A 23,995-nucleotide genomic window follows, 5' to 3' on the forward strand; every position below is an offset into this window, starting at 1 on the left:
ATGGCGGGTGGGGGGGACAGAGACAGGCCTGTGGGCTGTGGCCAGCGCGTGGGGAGGGAAATATCCCCGTGGGTTTCACGGGAGACCGTGTTCGGCAAATGGAATCTTCTGGGGACTCCGCACAGATGTGAAAGCCGCCTGCCCCCTCGTCCCCCCTCCGCCTCGCACCCTGGGCCGCCACACCGCGGCGCCCGGCCTGCTCAGCAGGGCTGGCGGTCCTCTGAGCGTTGTCTGTGGAGGTCACAGACAGGGGAGCCCTTTACGAGGCACCATCCAGCTCGACCCCCTGGCTGGCTTTTTCCCGCACCCTGCTCCCGGACCCCAACCTCCACCTACACCCGCTCCCGACGCCCACTCCGCTCCCACTCCCACCCCGCCTCCCAACCCCTGGCTGGCCTGTCTTTCTCTTTCCTGGGCCCCACGGCCCCCAGGGCAACATCTGGGAGCAGATCTTCCGTGCGGTTCTTTCATCCTGAGATGATCAACACGCTACCCTTCATCGCCACGGTGGGTGAGCAGCTGGCGGAGGAGGGGGCGCCCCAGCCCCAGCCCCTGACCCGTCTCCTCCACAGATATTCTGGGCGCCCTGAGGAACCTGTTCATCCCCGTGTTCCTGAACTGCTGGCTGGCCAAGCACGCCCTGGAAAACATGATCAGAAGTCTGTAGCTCCCGTCCCCTGGCCTGGGTGCTGAGCTCCCCAGGACGCCCGGCCTGGCGGGAGCTGGCCACCATCCCCTCGGTGCCCCAGGAGGCCGGGTGATGAGCAGAAGCGTGCTATCTTGTCACCGCTGAAGGCCCGTGTCTGGGCCCTTCCTTCTGTCTCTGTCCTGGACTGGACTGGCCCCGTCTCGGTGCTGCGGAGGGAGTCTCAGCCCAGAGCTTTGCCTGAGCCCAGGAGACAAGTGGCTGCGGGGAGGAGGGGCGAGAGCAAATGGGCCACAGAGACCAGGTCCACGGACAGACCCTGTTGAGTGGCCTGGCCAAGATCCCTTTGCAGAGCTGTCAGCAGGCAGCCTGACACGGGTTTTCCCCCCAGGGTGGCCGCCCCCGAGCCAGGCTCCCCTGGTCTCACCCCCATCCTAACTAAAGCCCGGCCAGTCCCAGCCCCCAGGGGGCAGCCCCGGGAGGGAGGCCAGAGGCCTGCAGAGAGCTGAGGGCTGAGGGCAGGTGCCCCTGCAGTGGGGCCTGGGATAACAAGTACACCTCCCCTCTCTCGCTTGCTCATGAGCCCTGGATGCCAGAAGGGCTCCCGGCCCGTGGCGGGTCGTCCGGAGGCTCTGGCCCTGACAGCCCTCGGGCCCCGCAGAATGATTTCCACCGTGCCATCCTGCGCACGCACGCCAAGTGTTCAACCAGGTCCTCATACTCTTCGCACCCTGCTGTGCCTGGTGTTCACGGGTGAGGCGCCCGCAGGGAGTCCCACCAGCCCCTCGCTGCTTGTCCAGAGCCCCGGGCGGCTCAGAGCCCACTCCCAGGCGGCGGGGCCCGAGGCCAGCTTCTTCCAGGAGGAGGCCGTGACCTGCCCTGCTCCGGTGCTGGGGAAGCTGGTCACCACCTCCTGTCCCCAGGCAGGATGCGGGCAGGCACCGAGGCCTGGGAAGGAGAGAAGGAGGGCCATGTGCTTCCTGCCTCCTCCGCCACGCCCTCCCAACACACCCAGAGCTCCATAGAAAGCAGGACCCGCGCCCGTAGGGCGGAGAGCTCTGGGTGACTCTCGGCTGCTCTCTCCCGGCCCCTGGCCCCTTGGGGGAGGGTCTCTGAGCCCCTCTCTGTGCTGAGCACCCTACATGTGTGCTGTGGGCCCCTAGGCCCTGCCAGCAACACTTTCTGTCTGGGGACTGGGACTGGGCCACAGGCGTGTGGTAGCGAGGGCTGTCCTGCCCGGCCTAGGAAGGGCTGGCAAGCCTCACACCCGCCTGGCCTCCTGGGTGAGGAGGGGGCCTAGAGGTAGGTGGCACTGGGGTTACAGCTGGGCACGCCCACCCTACTGGCCTCCAGGCCCACATTCAACCAGTGCAGTCCCGCCTCCAATTCTCGAGGCACGCTTCCAGTCTGAAGAGCTTTGGCGCTGAAACGGAACATCGGGGAAATCCGGCATGGCCAGCGGGCTCTGGCAGACCGGGGAAGCACCGAGCCCAGGGACTGAGCCGACTCGACCGCGCGGTGGTGGGGTCCCCCTGCCAGTGACGGGCACCTGGGCCGGCAGAGCCGCGGCCCCGCCACGGCCCTCTGACCGCGGCATCTCCAGGACCTTGTGGCATCCAGCACCTGGAGCGGCGACGAGAACTTGTCCCTGCTCACGGCTTACTTCTGCATCGTCACCTTCTCCACCGTGGCCACGGCGACGTGACGCCCAAGATCTGGCCGTCCCAGCTGCTGGTGGTCGCTGCGATTCGCGTGGCGCTGGTGGTGCTGCCACTGCAGGTGCAGCCAGTGCCCGCGCCTGACAGGAACGAGCAGCCAGGGGCCGGGCTGACGGAGACCTCAGGGGGCTGGGAGGGTGACCCTTCGCCGCGGGCTCTGCGGTGGCCGGGGCCTGGGGCTGGTGAGGCCAATGCCAGCGGGCGAGGGAGCCAGGGGCGGCATTCTGGATGGGGCACTGCGGCTCAGTGGATGGACTGGGCGGGTGGGGGAGGCTCGGGATCAAGGCTGCGGGCAGTCAGGCTGAGCAGCTGCCCGCCCCTCCTGGAAGGTGGAAGGGGTTGTCCCCTTCCTCCCCCTGCCAGGTCCTTCCCGGTTAGCGCCTTGACAAGAGCAAGACAGCGGCCTGCCCGCACTCTCCCGGAAGGTGGCAGTGGCCACCGCTGACCACACCCTCGCCATACATCCATCGTGGCACGCCGGGGCTCTTACACGGCACAAATGTCCGTCCCCGTCTGGCGCCAGAGTCTGAGTCCGGTGTCGGCAGGGCTGATCCTTCTGAGACCCCGACAGGCTCCCTTTCACGCCCCTGCAAGCCTGCTTCCGGAGCCCTGGGGGATCCCTGGCCTCCCGGCTTGTGGCTGCATCCTCCCATCCCTGCCCCCCCGCCCCCACGTGCCTCCTCCCTGTGTGTGTCCCTCTCTGCGTCCTCTGCCCTCCTTTAGGGGCACTAGACACTGGAGGAGGCCCACCCCAATCCCGCCTGACCTCGCCTAACTAATCACACCTGCAAAGACCCTGTTTCCACATAAGGTCCCACGGGGAGGTTCCGAGGACATGAATCTTAGGACACGGCTGAACCTGGCACAGTCAGGTCCCTAGGCCCCTGTCACCTCCCAGGAGGCAGACCCCACCGTGCCATCTTGTCGAGGAGAGGCTGAGGCCCGCGCCCATGGCACACAGCCCCACTCCCACAGGACCCCTGGGGTCCCAGGCCCCTGGTGGTGAAGCCGGTCCTGTGCTTCAGGCCACGTGGTCTTGTCCCCTTGATCCTAGCAGACGCGTTTATACCGCTGGAAATGATCCTATTTCGGGTGAGAGACTAGGTGCTCTGCACGGGGTGAGCCCGCCGGAAGGGTGGCGGCTGCCGCAGGCCGCTGCCGCTGCCAGAGGCTGCATTAAACCGCGGGCCTCGGAGCGGGAGGGGAACAGCTGGAGACGGGCCGCCTGCACCCTGGCGGCCCAAGGAGCCTCGTGCTCCTTCCCTGGGCCACTTGTATCCGTCCTTTCCTAATTTGAAGGACTCATGATACACAGCTGGCGTCCAGAGGCATGGGTGGGGTGGGTGGGACCTCACGGTACCGAAAGTGCCCTTTCCGCCGGGTCTGGATTTTTGACTCTGCCTGAGAACTCTGACACTCCAGGCTTCTCCAAAAGGAATTTTGGGGGGCTGACGGCGACCCTGGGCCTCATCATCACTTGCATGTTGGGAGGCAGACTTGGGCATCGTCACGGTCACTTCTGCCTCTGTTGTGCCCCCTCGGGTGGCTCCTTCCGCCGCAGGTCCTGCTCTCTGCTGTGGGGGGAGGGGGGCTCCGCGTGAGCGGCTCCCACAAGGGCGAGCACCCTTGCCCGCGCGGCCCCAAGCCCCGGGCCACCTGGGACGCAGCTGCTCTCCCCGGCAGTTCGAGGAGCTGGTCTACCTGTGGATGGAGCGGCAGAAGTCGGGGGGCAACTACAGCCGCCACCGGGCGCAGACGGAGAAGCACGTGATCTTGTGCGTCAGCTCCCTCAAGATCGACCTCCTCATGGACTTCCTGAACGAGTTTTACGCGCACCCCCGGCTCCAGGTGAGGCGCACCACGGGGGGTCCGCCCCGCCCTCTCTGCTCCTCCCGCCCGCCGACATCGGCCTGGGGTGACGTGGCCGGACTGAGCCCGGGCCCCCTGCAGGACTATTACGTGGTCATCCTGTGTCCTACCGAGATGGACATCCAGGTCCGCAGGGTCCTGCAGATCCCCCTGTGGTCCCAGCGGGTCATCTACCTCCAGGGCTCCGCGCTCAAGGACCAGGACCTCATGCGAGCTAAGTGAGCCCAGCCCGCGGTGGGGGCCCTGAGCCCGTCTGGGCGGGGTCCGAGGGTGGAGGGGTCAGCGGGCGTCGGCAGCGCCTGGCTCTGTGCCCGCCACCGCCCGGGCCAGCCAGGCCTCCACGCTGACACCGCGTCAGAGCACCAGGCGTGCTCCAGCCCTGTCCTCCCAGCCCTGGGTCAGCCTGCCACAACTCCCATCCCCACTGTCAGCATCTGGGAGATGCGTCATCCAGGAGGGTTGCTCCAGGTGGAGCCAAGACCTGGGCTGTGGGCAAGGTTTCTTTAAAGACTTGCTGACAGAAAGGACTGAGGTAAGAAGACTGTTGTTAGGATGGAACTTTCCAGAATGTGCCTGTGCCTGTTCTGGGATACAGGAGACCCCCTCATCACACCTTCATTCCAGGATTCTCGGCCTCTTCCGTGATGGAATGGGTTGCAGGCCAAGGAAGCAGAGACTGACAGCCGGGTGCCCACCTCTTGAGCCCTGGGTCCCACCGTCCCACCTGTAACGCTTCAGAAAGGAATCCAGCTGAGGTGGCGGGGCCAGGGGCCCAGCTTCTCCTGTGACCCAGCACCCAGCTCCAGGCAAGGGGCAAGGGGAGAGGCAGAGGTCTGGCAGGGATGGGGGCGATGAGCTAGGGTGGACAGGAGGACCAGGCCTCCCTGCTCTGGGGTGTGAGTCGCTCCGGTGCCCTGCAGCCAAGGGGCTCTCAAGGGTGGAGAGAGAGCAGAACAGGGCCATCCAGGTCCCTGACCTTGGGAGGGACAGGCCGGCGCGGGCAGTGTCCAGCCTCTCTGCCACCACGCGCCCCCATTCTGTACCCCAGCCCAGCCCTGGCTTAATGAGGTCATAGAGAATGGGTCCCCACGAGCTGGTCAGTGTCCTGATGCCAGGTCATGAGCTTCAGATCAGGTAGGCCCTAATGGGCCCACCCCTTCCAGCCTCTGCCTGAGCCCTGACGCCTGAGATGGGAGCGTGGCCGTCCAGGCAGCGCTCAGCCCTGGTGCTTGCAGGATGGATAACGGGAGGCCTGCTTTATCCTCAGCAGCCGCAACGGCGGGACCGTGATGGCGCGGTGAGTGCGCCGGCCCCCAGCCTTCCCGGCCAGAGCAGGAGGACCTCTGCTGCCGCCCCAGCACTGACCCCGCCTCCCCAGGACCACCAGACCATCTCGTGCCTGGGCCGTGAAGGACTTCGCCACCCAACTGCCCCCTCTACGTCCAGATTCTCAAGCCCGAGAACAAGTTCCACGTCAAGTTTGCAGGTACGTGGCGCCCGTGGCTGTGCCCCCAGGTGAGTGGCCCTTTGCCAGCTAGGCGGAGGAAGGGCTGGAGCACCCGCCAGCTCGCGGAGACCTAGCGGGGGACACAGCTGAGTGCGCTCAGCAGGCGTGGGGCGCGGAGCCCACGGGGAGGGCGCTGGGCGGGGGGCGCCTGCTCTGGGGGCAGCGAGGCCTGGGCGGCCACCCGGCCCCTCCCGCCGCAGACCACGTGGTGTGTGAGGAGGAGTGCAAGTACGCCATGCTGGCCCTCAACTGCATCTGTCCCGCCACGTCCACGCTTATCACGCTGCTGGTGCACACGTCCCGTGGCCAGTGAGTGCGGGGGGTGGGGCAGGGAGCGGCCAGGGTGGTGCCGGGAGAGCCCTGGGTTTGGGGGAGAAGGTGCGTCTGATTCGCCGCAACCGGGCTGGGGGGACCCGCACAGCGCTGGAGGCTGTCTTTTCTCCTGGAGACCAGGCCGGGGGCCCCCAGGTGCAGGTCCTCGGCGCTCAGCAAGGCCCGGGCAGGGACCGGCAGGGGTCGAGAGCCCGCAGGCCACCTCGAGGCTCACGCAGGCCGCCCACCCGGCGTCCCCTCTGTGACGCCAAGGCCGCCTGTGCAGGGAAGGCCAGGAATCCCCGGAGCAGTGGCAGCGCATGTACGGCCGCTGCTCGGGCAACGAGGTGTACCACGCGGCGCATGGGGACAGCAAGTTCTTCCGCGAGTACGAGGGGCAAGAGCCACCTACGCCGCCCACGCCGCACAAAAAGTACGCCGCGCCCGGCGGGGAGGGCGGGGCTGGGACGGTCTGCTTCAGCTATGGCCGCCAACAGCCCCTGAGGCCGCGCTCGCGCAGGCACGGCGTGGTGCTCTCATCGGGCTGAAGCGGGGGACTTACAAGAGCATCCTGCTGAACCCGTCTCGGCACAGCCTGGCGGCCTGACACCTGCTTCACATCAACGTCACCATGAGGAGAACTCCGCCTTCACTCGTCAAGCAGGAGGAGAAGCAGGAGAAGAAGGGCTTCTCGGGGCAGGGTCTGCACGACGGGTCCTCCCGCCTGCCCATGCACACAGCATCGTGGCTCCGTGGGTGAGGCGGCACGGGCGCCCTGCGCTCTGGTCCCCATCTGTCCTCATTCCTTCCTGCAGCGCCTCAGGCACTGGTGTCTGGTGCCTGGGGAGGTCCCTGCGCTAAACTTGGCCTGCTATCCGGCAACCAGCCGCCCCGGGAGAGCCTGGGAGGAGCCGCCACGAGGTCAGCTGCTCTGTTCCAGGACAGTGGCCATGGACCTCCAGAACACAGAGGCCTGCCGGCACAGAGTGGCGGGGCAGCGGGGCGGCAAGTCAGCGCTGCCCACAGAGAACGGCTCGGCAGCCGGCGGCCCAGCACGCACCCGGCCCTGAGCTGGCGGATGCTCAGCCCTGGGCGTTCTGCTACCTGGCTGAGTGACCTGGGCCGGAGGACGCAGACGCCGTCGGACGATGAGGGGCTGTCTGTGGTGGAGTGAGTGCCGTGTGCCAGGACAAAAGCTTTCAATGGCGGGTGGGGGGGACAGAGACAGGCCTGTGGGCTGTGGCCAGCGCGTGGGGAGGGAAATATCCCTCAGCCACGTGAGACCGTGTTCGGCAAATGGAATCTTCTGGGGACTCCGCACAGATGTGAAAGCTGCCTGCCCCCGTCTCCCCTCCGTCTCGCACCCTGGGTCGCACATGGGCACCGGCCTGCTCAGCAGGGCTGGCGGTCCTCTGAGCGTTGTCTGTGGAGGTCACAGACAGGGGAGCCCTTTACGAGGCACCATCCAGCCCTGGAGACCCCTGGCCATCTGGAGCCCTCCTCCTGCCCTGGCCTGTGTCTGGCCACTTGGCCTTGGCTGGGACATACAGGCGGCCCCCTGATACCAACACCATGGCCAGGTGCCCGGGCTCCCCCAGCGAGGCTGTGGTCACTGCCCCCTCTGCTCCCGGCCTCCGTATGGCTCCCAGATGAAGCAGATGGGCCTTAAAGCGGGACTGGTCTGAGATCCAGGGGGCTGCCCGGGGCTGCTGGACACCCGGGGCAGGGGGTGTGGCTGGCCGCTGAGGCCGTGTCCCTTAAGCCAACTGGAGACAGAGCAGAAGGCCGTCCGCTTCCCGCGCTGCTGCTTGGGCCGGGCTGTGGCCGCCCCCGTGTGGGGTGCCCTGGGTGCTGCTGGGGAGACCAGCCCAGCCCCGAGCAGCCAGCAGAGAGGGGCCGAGGGCCGGGGTCTGCCCACTGGCTGGGGTGCTGGGGGCTTCAGGGAGGACGCGACCCTGGGGCTATGGCCGTGATTCCAGGCCCCGTGTAAGCTCGTGTGTGTGTCCACATGTGTGTAGTGCGTGTGTGTGCGTGATGCGTGATTCTCACCTCAGAGCCCTCCTTCCGCCACACTCAGTCCGCGGGGTCTGGCGCCTCCGTGTGGCCGCCAGGGGAACAGCCCTGCGGCGCTCTGGGGCCCGGGACCAGGGCTGGGTGGGGGGCAGGCGGGCTGGGTGGGGGGCAGGCGGGCTGGGGCGGAGCTGCAGGGGCCCAGCAGGGCCCCCAGGCCTCGCGGACAGGCGGGCTCCTGTCTCCCACGCCAGGTACGTGAAGGGCTACCCGCCCAACTCGCCCTACATCGGCAGCTCCCCCACCCTGTGCCACCTTCTGCCTGTGAAGGCCCCGTTCTGCTGCCTGCGGCTGGACAAGGTGGGTGGCGCCCCTGCGCGCTGCGTGACTTGCGTTTCGAGGTAACTGCAAGTTTCTGGAAAAGCTAAAAGAAAGAAATCCTGGGCCTTTGCCCAGACTCACTGCATTTGCTCTCGTCCTCCGTAGACGTGCGTCCGTTTCAGAGGCGCGTTTTTCCCAGACCACCTGACAGCAGGTGGAGCCCCCTTCCCCACACCCCTGCCTGCTTCACGGGAGCAAGGACGCACTCAGCTCCCCGTCCGGTCCACCGGCCGCTCAGAGCGCGCCCCTTGTCCCGCAGCCCTCAGTGCCCTGCACACAGCGGGTTCCCCGTCAGGACAGGTCCACGCCGCACACTGCACGTAGCTGTCCCATCCCTGTCTTGCTCGGCTCTCGGCCCTGGCATCTGGAGGCGTGGACGGTGCTTCGGTGGCTGGGGGGGGGGCATGAGCTCACTCGTGAGAAGACTCCACATGTGCGCCTGGGGCCCGATCTCCGAATGTGACACGTATACTTGGAGGCACGCGACATCCGTGTGCCACATCCCTTGGGGTGCTCATGTGGGTCACGTGGCACACGTGGCTCACCCAGGTTCCTCCGTTTTTGCCTTTGTGGTTAGTGAGTCTTTTGTGGGGAGATGTGGTGGGAGAGCTGGGGGTCTCGTCCCAGATTACTTTTGTTTCGGTTTGTTGGTGTCCTGCCGTGAGGAAGCACGTTTCCCTCTGCATCTGCCCGTTCACACGTAGGCTCAGATTCCTCTTTGGTTCAGGGCTTATAACCACTCTTACTCCTGTGGTATTGCCATTCGTGGCCGATCGTTACCGATTTTGAGGCTCGGACTTTCCCGTCTGGCAAGGGGAAGCCCTTCAGGCTGGCTGGGGCGGGCCGTGTCCCTGTCGTCCCTGGAACACTTCTACGGCGCCCCGCCCCGTCGTGCACCTGCCCTGCTCCAGTCCAGGAACCATTTCTGCAGGGAGCCCTGCTGCTCTCTCGGTGCAACATGGTGTTGAAGACACCACGTTCTGGGCATGGGGTGCGCTCACGGCTCCTGGGGTGTCACTGCATCTGGGCCTTAGCGGACAGAGCTGGAACACACACGCACACGCACACACACACATACGACACGCATGGCACGGATCTCCTTTCTGCATCTGCTAAGACACAGGCTCGCACGGCACCTCCCTCCCCTCCCTGACGTGGCCGTCCCCCACCGCAGCCCCCGCTCGCCACTCTGCCCCGCGGCGGTCTGACGTGGAGCCGCCGAATGCGGGGTGGACAGGTCTGCTGGGGCCTGTGGTTCCTATGGGGCTGCCGCAGGCCGTGAAGGGACCAGGGCCAGCAACTGGCGACCACATGCCTGCGGGCGCCCTTCAGTGAGGGGCCCCCGGGGAGCCAGCGTCGCCACGGTGGCCAACATCGTGTGAAAGTCAATAAAGGGAAACCCCACGGAGACGGGGGAGCTCCTCCCACCCGCCATCAAGCCGCAGACCTCGCTGGAGGAGACTGGCCAGTCAGCGGCAGCCAGTGGGAGGCCAGCACACCGCCCGGTGGACCTTAGTTTAGAAGAGCCCCTCCCGACTCATCCCTTGTCCGAACTGGCCCCGCTTGCTCCCATCGTAATCTTCTTCTTGCCGGCGAGCCCAGTTTCTTGGCTGGTAGAATAGCTGGCGGTTCCACTTCCAAGGTTAACGGCGACCCCCGGCTCTCGGCAGGGCTGCAAGCACAACAGCTACGAAGACGCCTGCTCACGGCTTCAAGAACAGACTGATCATCGTCTCGGCGGAGACGGCGGCAACGGGCTGTACACTTCATCGCTCCCTGCGTCGCCTTACTACCGGTGATCTCCGCAAGGAGCTCAACCCCCATCGTGCTGCTGCTTGACAACAGGTGAGGCCCCCGTCGCACACCCCCGGCCTCTTCGCCTGCTCTGTGCCCAGGCTCCTGGTCCTGGGAGCACTCCTACTCCTTCTTCCCTCTCTCACGGTTTCTCCTGTTCCCCACACTGTGACTGACAGCTGGCCCCAGCACCTCAACCGCCAGAGCCCAGGGTCCCACCTGGCGAGCCCCCACCCCCAGAGCCAGGGTCCCACCTGGGCGAGCCCTCCCACCCCCAGAGCCCAGGTCCCACCTGCAGCCCCCACCACCCCCAGAGCCCAGGGTCCCACCTGGCGAGCCCCCACCCCCAGAGCCCAGGGTCCCACCTGCGAGCCCTCCCCAATTCCCAGAGCCCAGGGTCCCACCTGGAGAGCTCCCCACCACCCCCAGAGCCCATAGTAGGGTCCCACCTGGGCGAGCCCCCACCACCCCCAGAGCCCAGGGTCCCACCTGGGCGAGCCCCCACCGCCCTCAGAGCCCAGGGTCTCACTTGGTCAAGCCCCCCTCGTCAGGCCATGGTTCTCCCTCAGGCAAAATAAAGAACCGCCCCATGGGTCTCTAAAGGCCACCCGGGTCTGATGTGCCACGGTCCTGGGGGACCCCTGCTCCACCCAGCCCTGCTCACCCAGGGCAGGGCCCAAGCTGGGCACAGGGGGCGAGTGGCAGAGCAGGACGGGCACCCCCAGGACCTGCTCTCCCCACAGGCCGGACCACCACTTCCTGGAGGCCATCTGCTGCTTCCCCATGGTCTACTACATGGAGGGCTCCGTGGACAAGTAAGGGGCCGGGCCGCCTCGCCTTCTCCCCACCGAGCCCACGGCGGCTTAGCAGAAGGCCCCTCCCCGCCCCGCCCCTCCTCCAGAGTCTCTCTCTCCCCGAGCGTGGGGAGGCCAGGAGGTCGGGGGGAGGGCAAGGTGCACCCAGAGGGAGCTCCCGGGACCCCCGAGCTGGCCGTCGGCGACCCCTGCACCCGCTTGCCGCCCGCAGCCTGGACAGCTTGCTGCAGTGCGGCATCATCTACGCGGACAACCTGGTCGTGGTGGACAAGGAGAGCACGATGAGTGCGGAGGAGGACTACATGGCAGACGCCAAGACCATCGTCAACGTGCAGACCATGTTCCGGTGAGCCAGGGGCTCGCACCCAGGGCAGACGCAGCAGGACCAGGCTGGGTCCCAAGCAGCCCCCCAGCCATCGGGGAGCCCACCCACCCTGAGCCCCCTGACATCCACGACCAGGGCACCCTGCCCCAAGCACCCCCAATATCTGTGACCATGGGACCCCACCCTGAGCCCCCTAATCCATTACCAGGGGACCCGCCCTGAGCCCTTCCTCCCCCATCCGTGATCGGGGGATCCTGCCCTGAGCCCCCGCTGCCCCGTCCGTGATCGGGGGACCCGCCCTGAGCCCCCGCTGCCCCGTCCGTGATCGGGGGACCCGCCCTGAGCCCCCGCTGCCCCGTCCGTGATCGGGGACCGCCCCTGAACGCTGCCCCGTCGTGATCAGGGGACCCGCCCCTGAGCCCCGCTGCCCGTCGATGGACCCCCTGAGCCCCCCCGCTGCCCCGTCCGTGATCGGGGGACCCGCCCTGAGCCCCCGCTGCCCTGCAGGCTCTTCCCCAGCTTGAGCATCACCACGGAGCTCACCCACCCTTCCAACATGCGGTTCATGCAGTTCCGTGCAAAGGACAGCTACTCTCTGGCTCTTTCCAAGCTGGAAAAGGTGAGCAGTTGCACCCGACCTCCCCCTGCCCGACGTGCCGAGCTGTCAGGGTCCGGAGCTTGAAGGGAATGGGCCAGGGGGCTCTTGAGGCTCAGGGGCCACGGGAGGCCAAGGCGCCTGCTCCCCTCTGGCCAGAGGGGGTCGGAGATGGGGACTCAGGTCCCGCATGAGGCTCCTATGTCACCCGGAGCCTTTAGGGGCACTGGCCAGGAAGGCAGGCACGGTCCCTGATGGCCGAGGTCAGGCCTGGCCGTGCCTGGGCGGAGCTGCACACCGTGTCCATAAATACCAGCTTCGGGGACACTAACTACCGCTTCCGCGCCTCAGGCGTTGTGCTAAACCTGAATCGTGACCCGTCTCTCAACCTTCTGGTGGAGTTTCTGAGACTGGGATTGGGCAGGGGAGGGAGATCGCTTGGGGTCACACAGTGAAGGGGGTGCAGGTGGGGATCCACCATTGGGTCCTGGGGCTCCAGGAAGGGGCGTCTGCTGGCATTGGTGCGGAGCTCGGAGGCATAAGGGACCGGGGACACGGGCCCTGGTGGCGTCGCCCTGCTCAGGCCACTGGCACCACTCCACGCGCGGGCGGGCGTGTGCTGGGCGAGAAGCGGGACCGGGAGCGGGTGAGCTGCCGAGAAAAAGGGCTAGCGGCAGCAAGCACTTCCTGTGAGCCCGTGCCCCTGGGCCTGGGCGGCCCGGCCTCCCGGGGAGCAGGCGGCAGCCTCAGTGGCATCGGGCGCTGACCCTGGAGCTGCCGTGCACCCAAACCAGAGCAGACCATCCTGGGAGGCAGAGGGGACAAGCGCGGGAGCTTCGCGCCCTGGCGGGGCGGGGTGTGGAGGTGCGTCCGCCCAGCGGGGGTCAAAAGAAGGCAGTGGGGATCCTGGCGCTCCACTTTGCCAGAGGGACAAGTAGAGAAGCCGGACAGGTGGCCTCCAGGCCCTCGGAGACAGAGGAGCTCCTGCGGCGCAGCGGCTCAGAGGGCGTCGGGCACCCGGCCCGGCCCACTCCCTGCAGGGTTCTGCCCGGCCCTTTGACCCGGGCAGCAGCCTGGACTGGCGTCCTTCCTCGGAATGACTGGAGCATGACTGGAGCGCGCCGGGTTCGAGTCCAAGCGCTGGGCTGCTGCTCGGACGTGGCAGGAGTCTGAAGTCTGGGAATCTTCAAGCGGCTGATTGACCTCACTCCAGCTTCCCGCGGACACGCAGTCCTCAGCGGCCTCCGCGCCGCCTGTTGGAAGGAGCGGGCTTCGGCAGGCCGCGCTCCCGCTCCCCGCCTTCTGTGGCCGACGTCCCCCGAGGACCCCCTTACTGTGCAGCGTCACTTCCTGTAGCAGGCGCACCCGCCGCCCAGCTCAGGACAGTGAACCTGACGTGTGGCTCCGTGGTCGGGGCCCGCACCCAGAGGGAGGACGCCAGCGCGTGCAACCACAGGACGCGCTGCCTCAGGGCAGCTCGGGCTCAGGACAGACGTGGGCTGGGGCCCAGGCGGGGCCCGGGCAGCGGAAGGGAGGAGCCGGCAAACTGTGGGAGTGCACCCGCCCTCAGAGATGCTCAGGCCAACATCCGCCCCCGCGAGTCCCGGGCTTGGAGGCCCGCGGGGGCCTTGTCTTCTGACTTGCCCTGGGGTCCCCCCGTGGAGTCACACCACCCAGGCACGCCCTGGCTCCCGGCCGAAGCGGACAGATGGCCCAGCCACGACGTCCCACAGGAGCAGCTGGGCTCATTCCCTGAAAGAATTAATGGCAGTTTATTTTTGCAAGCATCAATGTGTTTCACCTCAAGGAACATTGAGATGATGAACACGTGTTTTGAAATGGTGACCAGTTGCCATGGCATCCGCCCGACCACAGAGCCGTGTAAGAGAGAGGACCCGGCAGGGATGGCCGGGAAGGTGGGACCTCGCTGTGCAGACCCCCACCGTGTTCTGGCACCACTTGTCCCCCGCAGGGCCTGCCCGTCAGTCCGGCCTCCCGCCCAGGCTCTGCCCCGGCAGGAGGGCTCACGCACACCTATTCCCGAGCCTACGCCGTCACCGGCGCGCTGGGAGCTCTGTGAACAAAGCCCTCCCGGATCCCTTCCAGCGCCAGGCACAGAATCTACAGGGTCTCCTGCAGCCAGCGTGGGCCGTGTTGGCGCGGGAGTCCTGTTAAAGCTGCCCAAGCGCCATGCCTCCCCCGCCCGTCCGCAGCCTCCGCAGTCCGCTTCCTCCTCGGTTCGCCCGGTGCTCAGGGAAGAGCGCCCTTTACGGGACTTCCTTGAGGTCCACCGCGCTACCGGAGACCCGCGCGCAGACGCGCCCCACCCCGGGCTGAGTCACGGAGCAGCGCAGCGTGTGCCGCATCCGGACACGTCTCAGTTCACGGGCCAGGCGCCGCCGCCAAAACCCGCCTCACGGCCCGGCGATGCCACACCCTGCACCCTCGCGGGCGAAGGAGCACCAGGTGGCCCGGCCTTCTGTGTCCTTTGTCTGCCTTCTGCCTTTGAAGCAAGTCTGGTCCCACCGAGAGGAGCCTCCCAGCCAGTCAGTAGCAGACGAACCAGGCGCTGAGGACAATGGCCCGAGACGTCACATCCGACTCACAGGGCCGGACGGTCACGCGGTGCACAGAGTCAAGGGACCATGTAGACCCGGAGAGGGTCCCGCAGGGTGGCCAACATCCTCACCGGGGACCTGCCAGCAGGGAGGCGGAGGGTCAGAAGGAGTCCGGCGTGCGCTGCTGGCAGCCAGGGGCAGGGAGTGAGCCAGGGCGGAGGGCGTGGTCAGCTTCTACACAAACAAAACAGGAAGAAAGGACTGCCTTGCACCGCCAGAAGGAGCGCGGCCGGCCTTGATCCCACCCGTGAAATCCGTTGGACTTCCCGGAGTGCGGAGCCTTGCGAGGTGGGGCTGTGTTCCGCTGCAGGGCTGTGGTGACTTATTCCTGCAGCACACGAGGGAAACTCCCCGGAGATCCCTGGAGCTGGTGCTCACGGAGCACCGTGCGCCTCCCGGGAACAGGGAGGCCCAGGGGACAGCACAGCGTTGCCATGGCTTCATGTCCCGGGCTCCACACCATCCGTCGACTTTCACTTAAAACACAAGCTCAGGGGATAAAACCACTGGGATGTTCGAATTTTTGGGATGGCGGAAGCGAAACGCGGTGAACAAGCATGGGGTGCCACGGGCTGTCACGGGGTCCACGCCGGGTGCCCGCAAGGACTGTGCGGTCCCACGCCCGGCGAGAGGGCAGGGCCCATTCCTGAACTCTGAGCTCGGAGTCGTCTGCAGGCGAGGACTGAGCCGGAGTGCTGAAGACGGCCGGGCCGGCCGTCGGCTGGTGCTGCGCACGCCCTGCACAGCGTGAAAAGACCCGCCCGCGGCCTTGGCGCTCCTGCCTGAGTCCCGCTTTCACCACCCAGAGGGAACTGGAGAGCATCCAGCAGCCGCTATAATTCCGCCTGCCGTTTGCCGCGGCCCACGCGTCTTCAACATCAGCATGTTGGACACGCTACTCCTACCAGGTCAGCGGGGGCGGCGAGGCGGGACGCAGTGGGGAGCCCCGATCTCCTCCCCTCCCAGCGACAGCCGGTTTCTGGTGTCCCTCCCTGGGTCCGCCCCTCGCGTCCCCCAAGCCGCCACTGTGCTGCCGGCAACACCTGAAACCGCTCTGGCAGCCTCACGGAGCCTCCGATCTCCCGAGGCCAGCGGGCTTTGGTGGAGAGCTGCGGGCGCCCGGCCCGGGCGTGTGAGGGGACCGGCGCTCATCCCCAGGTGCCCCCGCCTCACTCTGGCCTCCCTCTCTGGCCAGTCCTTACGTGAAGAGACTACATGAGATCCATGCCAGGCTTGCTGCTGGGCCTCGAACACACGCCAGGCTCCAGCTACCTGTGCGCCGTGGTGGCCAGGAGGCCGAGCGAGCACGCCCGTGTCGAGCTGTCGCGACCGGCCACGCTCAAGACGCCTTTCATCTAGATGAAAATCACGGAGGACCTGTGGATTCGCACATCTGACGTCTTCAGGCGCCTCTGCTCCTCAGCGCCAGATTCCATCATCTACAGGACTTAGTGCCACGTCGCTTCCGACCTGGGAGGTTGGCCAGGGTCTCGGAGGCTTAGCTCAGCGCCCGAGCAGCCCGCAGGCTGCCTGTGTAACTCGTGCCGCTGCCATGTTTCATTCACGGGCACCACGGGGCCTTTGCTGTCGGCCTCTCTGGGAGTCAGGTTGTGTGCTCCACACCGTGGTTGGGTGGCTGGGACCCAAGTGGAGGGGCGGGGAGCTCGAGATGAGGCTGTTTTGCCAACTAGAGCCACAGGGGGCAGCCTGCCACATGGGTCCCCCAGCCCTTGAGGGCTCAGGCAGGATCTGGGGCTGCGGCGGGAGCGGTCACCGAGCACCCAGGCTGCTGAGACACGCAGCCACACCTCAGAGCCCAGGTAGAGTGTGGCCCCTCCATCAACTGTGCTGACAGGTGCAGAGTCCCACCTGGGCTCCCCGCCCCAGGCCTGAGGTCACGAGGCCTGGGCATGGCAGGGTCAGGGAGTGTGTCCCTAGGATGGCTCAGCCATGGCACAGCTAGGAAGGCCCCCTGGGAACAGTTCTCCCGGCCCATGTGCTCTGTGCACGTCCGCTGCGGCCCCCTCTACTGGTCTGTGGCCCACGACCCTGCCCCCAGCCTCTTGGGAGTGCTGCCAGAGTGGGAGTCCCATGTCCCCCACTAGTGGGCACTCCCGTCTACCGCTGTCAAAGTCCCCCATCTCCGAGATGGGAGATTGAGGCTCCTTGAAGGGTGACGCCTAAGTGGCAAAATCAGAGTATAAGGAAGGGCTGGGGTAGAACCATTTGGGAACAGGCCCAGAGGTGGAAGGGCTGCCCTCGTCCCCCACCAAAAAGGCCAACGGACCTGGAGGCTGGCGGTTTGGGAGGGCTCAGGAGGAAGGCTTGGGGCTGGCACCACCCCGCGACCCGGCTGGAGGAGGAGGCCTCAGGCCCACACAGGCCCTGGGGTCCACACACTCCCATCACCCTCCCGCCTTGGCCCAGTCCCAGATCTCAGGTGGCGTGGAGGGGACTGCCAGGACACACGCAGGAAAGCAGGGGGGCCCTGGGGGGCGCACGAGGCGGGCACCAGCGGCGGCAGCAGCAGCACCCACCGGCCGTACCGACGGCTGGCGGGGAGTTCCCAGCCGAGCACCCGCTGCTGCGGCGCAAGAGCCTGCAGTGGGCCGCAGGCTGAGCCGCGAGAGCTCCAAGCCAGCGGGGAAAGCGCGGCCCGCCGAGTGGCCAGCCAGCAGCGAGCGGCTCAGCCTGTACCGGGCGCTCGGCGGCAGGAGCTCTCCGAGCTGGTCAAGAACCGCATGAAGCACTGGGGCTGCCACCACGCTACGGCCGGGCCGAGCAGCGCCGCCTGCCCACCACCCAGGGCCTCCGCTCTACCCGCCACGCAGGCCCGTTGGAGCCCCTCTGGAGCGAGGATCCCAGAACTGGCGGGCCCCGCAGAAAGGGGCTCCACCCTCTCCAGCGCTCTGAGACTCAGTTCCCCACCTGTAAACAGCATGATTGAGCTGACTGAGCCCAGCGTGTGGATGTCACGGGGCAGTAGCCAAGGGCAGAGCGAGCGAGGCAGAACTCCCAAAAGCCAAGGACACAGTCCTCGCGTGGGGACAAGATCAAGCGCAGGGGATGCATCGTGTGAAGCAGAATGTGGCGAGAGACACACAGCCCTGGCCTTCCCAGCAGCCAGGCGTGCGGGAGCACGTCGGGGGCAGCTGGACCCAGGGGCCGTAAGCCCGAGCGCTCTCCTGTGATCACCCGTTTCTACTGCTTTTCGTGGCTGCGCCCCAGACCTGGGCACTTCCCTTTACTCCCTGGGGCTTATTCTGGGGAAAAGCTCATGGCCTTGACAAGGGCAGACCTGGGGAAGTGACGGCTCTTTCCTCACGGCTCTGGAGGTGCTGCCTCTGTCTGCGGGGCTGAAGAGGCCGCGGGCTCCCGGCGCGACCGTCTGCCCACAACCGGCACTGGAGTCGCAGCCTCTAGGCGGGTCAGTTCCGTCTCAGGGACTCTGCCTGTGACTTGGGCTTAGCTGTCCCAGGCACAGGGCTCTCCCCACCGCTTCCTGCCATGCTGCACCTGGCTCAGAGGGCCTAAGGCGCCCCCACCTCAGGTGGGGACCAGGCGTCCAGTCTGGGGCCCGACCGCCCCACCATGCCGAGGCTGCAGGGTTCACCTCACGCCCTCCGTGTCCCTGCCCCTCGGCGGCGTGCATCGGCCGCCACCACAGGGAGCGGCAGCCAGATCCCAGCCTGCCCGACCTCAGGACCTTTTTCTGCCCGCGATTTCCACTCAGCCTCACCCCACCCTCCCAGAGCTTGGCGGCAGAGAAAAGAAGGCCCACGCTGCTGGTGACAGACTTACTTCCCAGGTGGCTGGTGCTGGCCCTGCCAGTGTCCCCAGTGCACGGCCTGCCGCTTGCAGCTGGCTGCCGCCCGCTGTGCGGCAGCCCTTGCCTTCTTGCTGACCTACTACTCCTCTCTGTTTCTGTCTGTCCCTCTTCTCTGTGTTCCGTGAGATGTAGCAAATTTAACAGCCAGTGATGTCCAGCAGATCGGAGTAAACCTGGGATATTTGCAAGGTAATTCTGCTCCGGACTTCGGCTGCCACACGAGGGGGCATGCCAGCCGTGGTCAAAATGAGGGCATGGGGAGCCCTTCCCCAATAGCAGGCAGGACTGGGACGGTAGACAGGAGGAGACCCTGCAGGCGCAGGGGCTCCGTGTGTTCCCCCAGGTATGCCCCCATGTGAGCCCGGACACCCTCACCTCACATAGTGGGAGGGGCCAGGACTGACCGGGAAGGCGTGTAGAGTGCATTCGCGACGCAGCCCAGCCACCGCACAGCTCTCGGGGCTCCCAGTCCTGCTCCGCATTGTTCTAGAGATAAACCCCGCGATCTGGGTGTCTGCCCTGACGCCACTGCTGGCGCCATGCGGCCTGCAGCTGACCGAAGAGATGCCGGGGACTGAGCCCACCCAGCTCAGGGCAAAGCATCAGACGGATGGTTGAGGCCTGGCTTGCATGCACCCATGCACACACACACACACACACAGTGGAGCCTGGTGAGGCCTGGGCGGCTGAGGGGAACTGGGGTAGGTGCCCTGGGCCTTTGTGGGCCGCGTGAGTCAGAGGCGGACAGCAGGAGCTTCAAGAGGGGGTCTCCTCTCCAGCTGAGACAAAGCCTGTCCGTACTCCTTTCTCATTCGGGGCTAGGATTTCTTCAAGCAGATGCCCCACAGCCACAGATCTGCCCTGAGACCCCCAGCAGAGTCAGAGCAAGCATTCAGGCCACAGGTCCTGCTGCAGGACCTCCTGGGGCTCCTCGAGGCCTAGAAGCTCAGAGCTCACACGCCCGGGCGCCCAGGGCAGCCCCCATCCAGGAGCTGACCCAGAGGGGAGAACGATTCTCCTGAGCCGGGGAGGCCGTCACCAGGGCAGGCCAGGCCCCAGGTGAACCTCGGGGGCTCTGGTGCGAGGGGTGCTGTTGGGGGGCTGGCCCGTCGGGGCCATTACCGGCTGTAAGGCCTCTCTGGGTTCTTAAGCTTTTTCGCTTAACCTGAAAGCCGGGATTGCGTTCACGAAAGACCCATGGGGCTAGAACACAGATCCAAGTCCGGCAGCTTCCGCGAACTGGGGTGGCACGCGTCGCCCCCTCCCTGCGCCCAGCCGCACCCTTGCTTCCCGCTGGGCTGCTGGCGCGGCGGAGCATTTTCAGATTGTGGCGCAGGTGCGGATGGGGCTCTGGGAGGGAAGCCGTCGCCAGGCCCCGGGAGGAGATCACCATCCGCAGGCAGCCCCTGAAGCTTGCGGTCACCTTCACCTGCTCGCGTGCCCTTGGTGGCTCGAGGCTGAGGTCGGGTGGGGGGCTGGGGGAGGAATGAGTGCAGACCCAGGGCATGGGGCAGGGGGGAGGGTGAAGCCACCTGATGCCAGAGGTCCTGGGAAGGCCTGGATAGTAGAGGTGCAGGGATGGGGGCTGAGGTCAGGTGACACCTCCCTTCGGTCATTTGCCAGGAGAGCCATTGTCAGCCCCTCCCCATCCCAGAGTGCAGTGGTGGCTAAAGCTGGCTTTATCACAGAGCAGAGTCGCCGACTCATGACAAGCACCCCAGGCCCTGGCTGGCTGGGGCCCACCCCCACCTGCCCACCTGCAGCCCAACACCCAGGCACTAAAAGCTAGGCCTGGCTCAAAGTCCAGTCCCAAGCCCCGCTGGCTCAGGAAGACCCTGATGCGTCCAGCTCAGGGGGCAGAGGTGGGGGCCCAGGCTGGGTGGGGAGGAGCCCCCGCGAGGCAAGTGTCAGCAAGTGGTGGGTGCCTGGCTGCCCAGCCACGCGGAGGGTAGGCGCGTGTGCCCTGGGGGGAACTGGCTGCTGGCTCCGGCCCCAGCCTCAGCCCCATGCTCTGTGCCCGACCCAGCGTATCTCTCAGTATGGCCGCTCGGCGTGCCTGCGATTGAGGGGGGTCACATGCCCACCTCCTTCTCCACCACCCAGCTTCCCGTATGCTCCATGAGGCCCACCCAGAGACACTGCGCAGGGCTCGGGGCCTAGGAGGTGCGCCTCCTGCAAGACCACCAATGGAGCCCCTGCCCGGTGGCTGGCAGCTGCTAAAGAGAGGGCCCAACATGGTTATTAGGAGAGAGAGCAGAAAGAGCCACGGTCACCAGGCAGCCATTCGGGGAGTGGACACAGAGACGGCACCAAGGGACCGCCCAGGGTCTGCTCGTGTCTGCCAGTCCCCCAGAGGGCCCAGCCTGGCCTGCCCCCGCCTGCCGCCCAGGGAAGCTGCTGTGCCCGGCCCCTCACTGCAGGCGGGTTCAGCCAGGCCGCTTTCGGCCCCAGCCTCGCCAGACAGCTGTGGCTGCTTCTCCCTTTGCAGAGTCCCTTTCTCGGCAGCCTGGCCAGTACAGTGCTACTTTTTATTTAGGGGATAGGTGCAGGGAAGAGTGACGGAGCTGGGGCACAGGCCACCAGGGCTAGGCTCCTCTGGGGCCACCCTTGATAGCCGCCCGGGTCAGAAGAAAGGAGTGTGTACAGGACCTTACATGGGTGGCTTGAGTCATGAGCCATTAGTTGCTCTGCTAGCGTTTAGGCCTCTGCCAGCCGCGCGATGACCCGCAGGACATGTGATGGGACCACAGCTTCTCCAGGAGCAGTTTCTCCCCTCTGCGGGCTGTGTCCCCACAGCCAGCCATGCACCAGAGACCAGGCTGTCCGTGGAAACCCGAGAGAGGATTCCTCCTCTGGGAAGGGGGCTGGGGGGCCTGGGGGCCTGTGGGCTGAGCATACCATGGAGCAGGTTGTGGGCAACAGGACATATGTCAAAGCAGAGGCGGGCGGGGAGGCCGGCCCGGAGAGTGGGGGGCAGGGAGGCAGGGGCAGGGAGGGCTGGGGACAAGGAGGTGATGATGCTTGAGAGCATAAGGGCTTTCTTGAGACATGGGTGTGCCCAAGGCCACCATTGGAGGTGCTGACTGCTTGGGGTGTGGTGGCGACCCTGCCGTGCCGGGCCACGGCAGGAGACCCGTCGAGGCAGGGCCAGCCCTGCGGTGTTCAGCGGGACGTCTGGAAGGCTGAGAGAGATCCTGAGGGCTGGGCAGAGCCCCGGCTCGTCCGGCGCAGCAGAGCCCAGGAAGGCGGCGGCTGAGCGGCCCGCCACGGGCCCGTCTCCTTTGCAGAGCGAGATGAACGCGCGACCAGCAGAACACGTTATCCACGTCCTCATCAACCCCCGCCCTGACACGAGGCTGGAACCAACGACGCCGCCGATGTAGTACGTCCACAGCGGAAGCAGGCCGCGCGCCCCACGCCCGAGCACCGGCCTGGGGCGGAGGGCAGTGTCCAGGAGCTGTCACGCCCCGCAGTACCTCGTCGCTCCGACCCCTGGCCCACGTGGCCCGGCAGCGCGCAGGCAGAAGAGCAGCTGCAGCACAGGCTGGCCTCCTGCAACCCGAGACTGCGCGACGAGACGCAGCTCTGAGAGCCAGGCCTGCGCAAAGGGCCGGCCGCCGGACCACGGGCCTCACGTCGGCATGCACATTGCACTGCATGAGCACGAGGACCCCGCCGCGCCTGCGGGACCCTGCCACGCCCGGCAGCCCCGCTGCACCACGTGGGCCTGGCCCACCCGGACGGCAGCCCTCACCGCGGCTGAGGGAAGCGTGCCCCGGACTTGCCTGCCAGGAGGCGGCAGCCGGCGGGGAGGCCTTTTTAACCTGTTTGGAAACCTGTAGTCCAGCGTCCCTACACAATGTACACTTAGCTTCGGCGAGCCCGAGTCTGGCTGAGGCGGACGGAGGACCGTGTGGGCCACGGCTGCTGCAGGGGAGGCAGGGGTGCATGGGGCCCGAGGAGGCCGAGCCCCGACAGCCGTACACTCAGACACACAGCTCACGTGGAAGCGTGTTTCCACGGCCGTGTACCGATACCGCTCACACGGGGCTGTGGCAGCCACACGGTGAGAGTCTGGCCCAGAGTCGGGCCCTGAGGAACTCCCCTGCTGGCCAGCGCTGCCAGCAGCACCCTGCGGCGGACAGGAGAGGAGCCGTAAACACAAAGGAAGTCAGCTGCCTGGCCTGGAGCCCCCACCCTGAGGCTGGGCCTGCTCGGAGTGCGTGGAGGCGGAGCTGCCTCGGAACCCCCGGGGGATCTGGAGCATACAAGGAGGTTTCTGCGACCGAGGACTACCATGGCCAAGAGCAGGGCGTCCGCCCCCTCAGTGACATGTGAGCGACTGGCCCCGTGTCTGTAGGCGTCGGGCAGGAGGCTGGAGTGCGTTTCCATGGGCGCTCGGCGCCCGTTAGCACCCGACCAGAAGCTGGCTCACCTGGGCTGCTGGCCCGGGTTCTCCCTCTGCAAGGGGAAGGACCAGCGGTGTGGCCATCCGTGACCCGCCCGCTGAGCTGCACTTTGACTGGCAGGTGTTGCAAGGCCAATGCTGGGACCTTCTAGTAAATGGATGCTTTCCTGCAAATATGCGGCTTGCTTATAAAGGCATTCCCTCCATGGCCTCGTGGTCAGAGCCTGGGCCCAGCCCCTCACCAGCCACCCAATTCCAGCAGTGAGACACGTGCTGTGACTCCCACCACCGGACCCACCGGCCCTGTCCGGGCGCTGCAGGCCTGGGCTCCCATGGGCATCTGCATGTAGCTGGGAAGCATGGCTGGCGGGGGCTCCTGGGCGAGGCACGAGGGACTGAGCCCTGCCAGGTCCGATGCACTTGTGTGCTGGGCTCCTGAGGCCAGCAGGTGTTGGGGGCAGGAGGAAATTGCAGGGCTGCCCCAGGGGGGCCTGCATCAGCCACAAAGCCACGAATCCCTTTGTTCATTTCGGAGGCGGGGCCCTCGTTACACCCAAGAGCCCCAAAGAAGCTGGGTGAAGGGAAGGGTCAGCAAGCCTCTAGACAGCGGCAGAGATGCCTACCCTGAAGGAGGGTGTGGCCCGGCCACCACGTCCAGCTCACCCCTACGCCCGGCTGCCGGGCCTCCTGCCCTGGGGGAACTTGCAAGCCCTTGGTGCAGCCACGGGGCGGGGCCGGTCGAGGAAGGGGCTGCTGAGTGGGTGGGGGTCCCAGGGCCCTGCACAGGGTCCTGCCAGTGACATCCCCACACCCATCACCCCAACAGCAGAGAAGGGGCCCTGCGGAGCTTGAGGGGAGAGGGACCCTCCCCCCACCACTGGGACCAGTGATGCTTGGGTGACAGGATGGGGCATGGGGATGCTGGGGCGACAGGGCTGGTGGCGTGAACACTGGGAGGGGCACCCCGGGACACGACGGCTTCTCCACGTTTCCTGGCAAGAATCTGAACTTACAGAAACTAGAAACTTCTGGTTCCTAATCTGACAGGACACTGCTCAGACAGGAGCCCCCAAGGTGCGGCGGGCGAGGAAGGCACCAGCCGGGAGTGGGGTGTGCCTGCAAAGTAGGCGGCAGAGGTGGCAGACACCACAAACTTCTGGGAAACAAC

General features: G+C 66.5%; 1 protein-coding gene across 1 annotated transcript in view; it reads left to right on the top strand.

Annotated features, from left to right (window-relative positions):
• The window catches only part of KCNT1 (potassium sodium-activated channel subfamily T member 1), a 107,855-nt gene that overhangs the window by 71,476 nt on the left and 12,384 nt on the right, over positions 1–23,995 (top strand). Inside the window, 8 exon segments of the mRNA XM_040631368.1 lie at positions 8,317–8,422; positions 10,114–10,142; positions 10,144–10,187; positions 10,190–10,239; positions 10,242–10,288; positions 10,981–11,052; positions 11,264–11,398; positions 11,885–11,996. Of these exon segments, the coding sequence (XP_040487302.1) occupies positions 8,317–8,422; positions 10,114–10,142; positions 10,144–10,187; positions 10,190–10,239; positions 10,242–10,288; positions 10,981–11,052; positions 11,264–11,398; positions 11,885–11,996 (595 nt within the window).

Source organism: Ursus maritimus, unplaced genomic scaffold (assembly GCF_017311325.1).
Source record: "Ursus maritimus isolate PB19 unplaced genomic scaffold, ASM1731132v1 scaffold_17, whole genome shotgun sequence".
Lineage (NCBI taxonomy): Eukaryota > Metazoa > Chordata > Mammalia > Carnivora > Ursidae > Ursus > Ursus maritimus.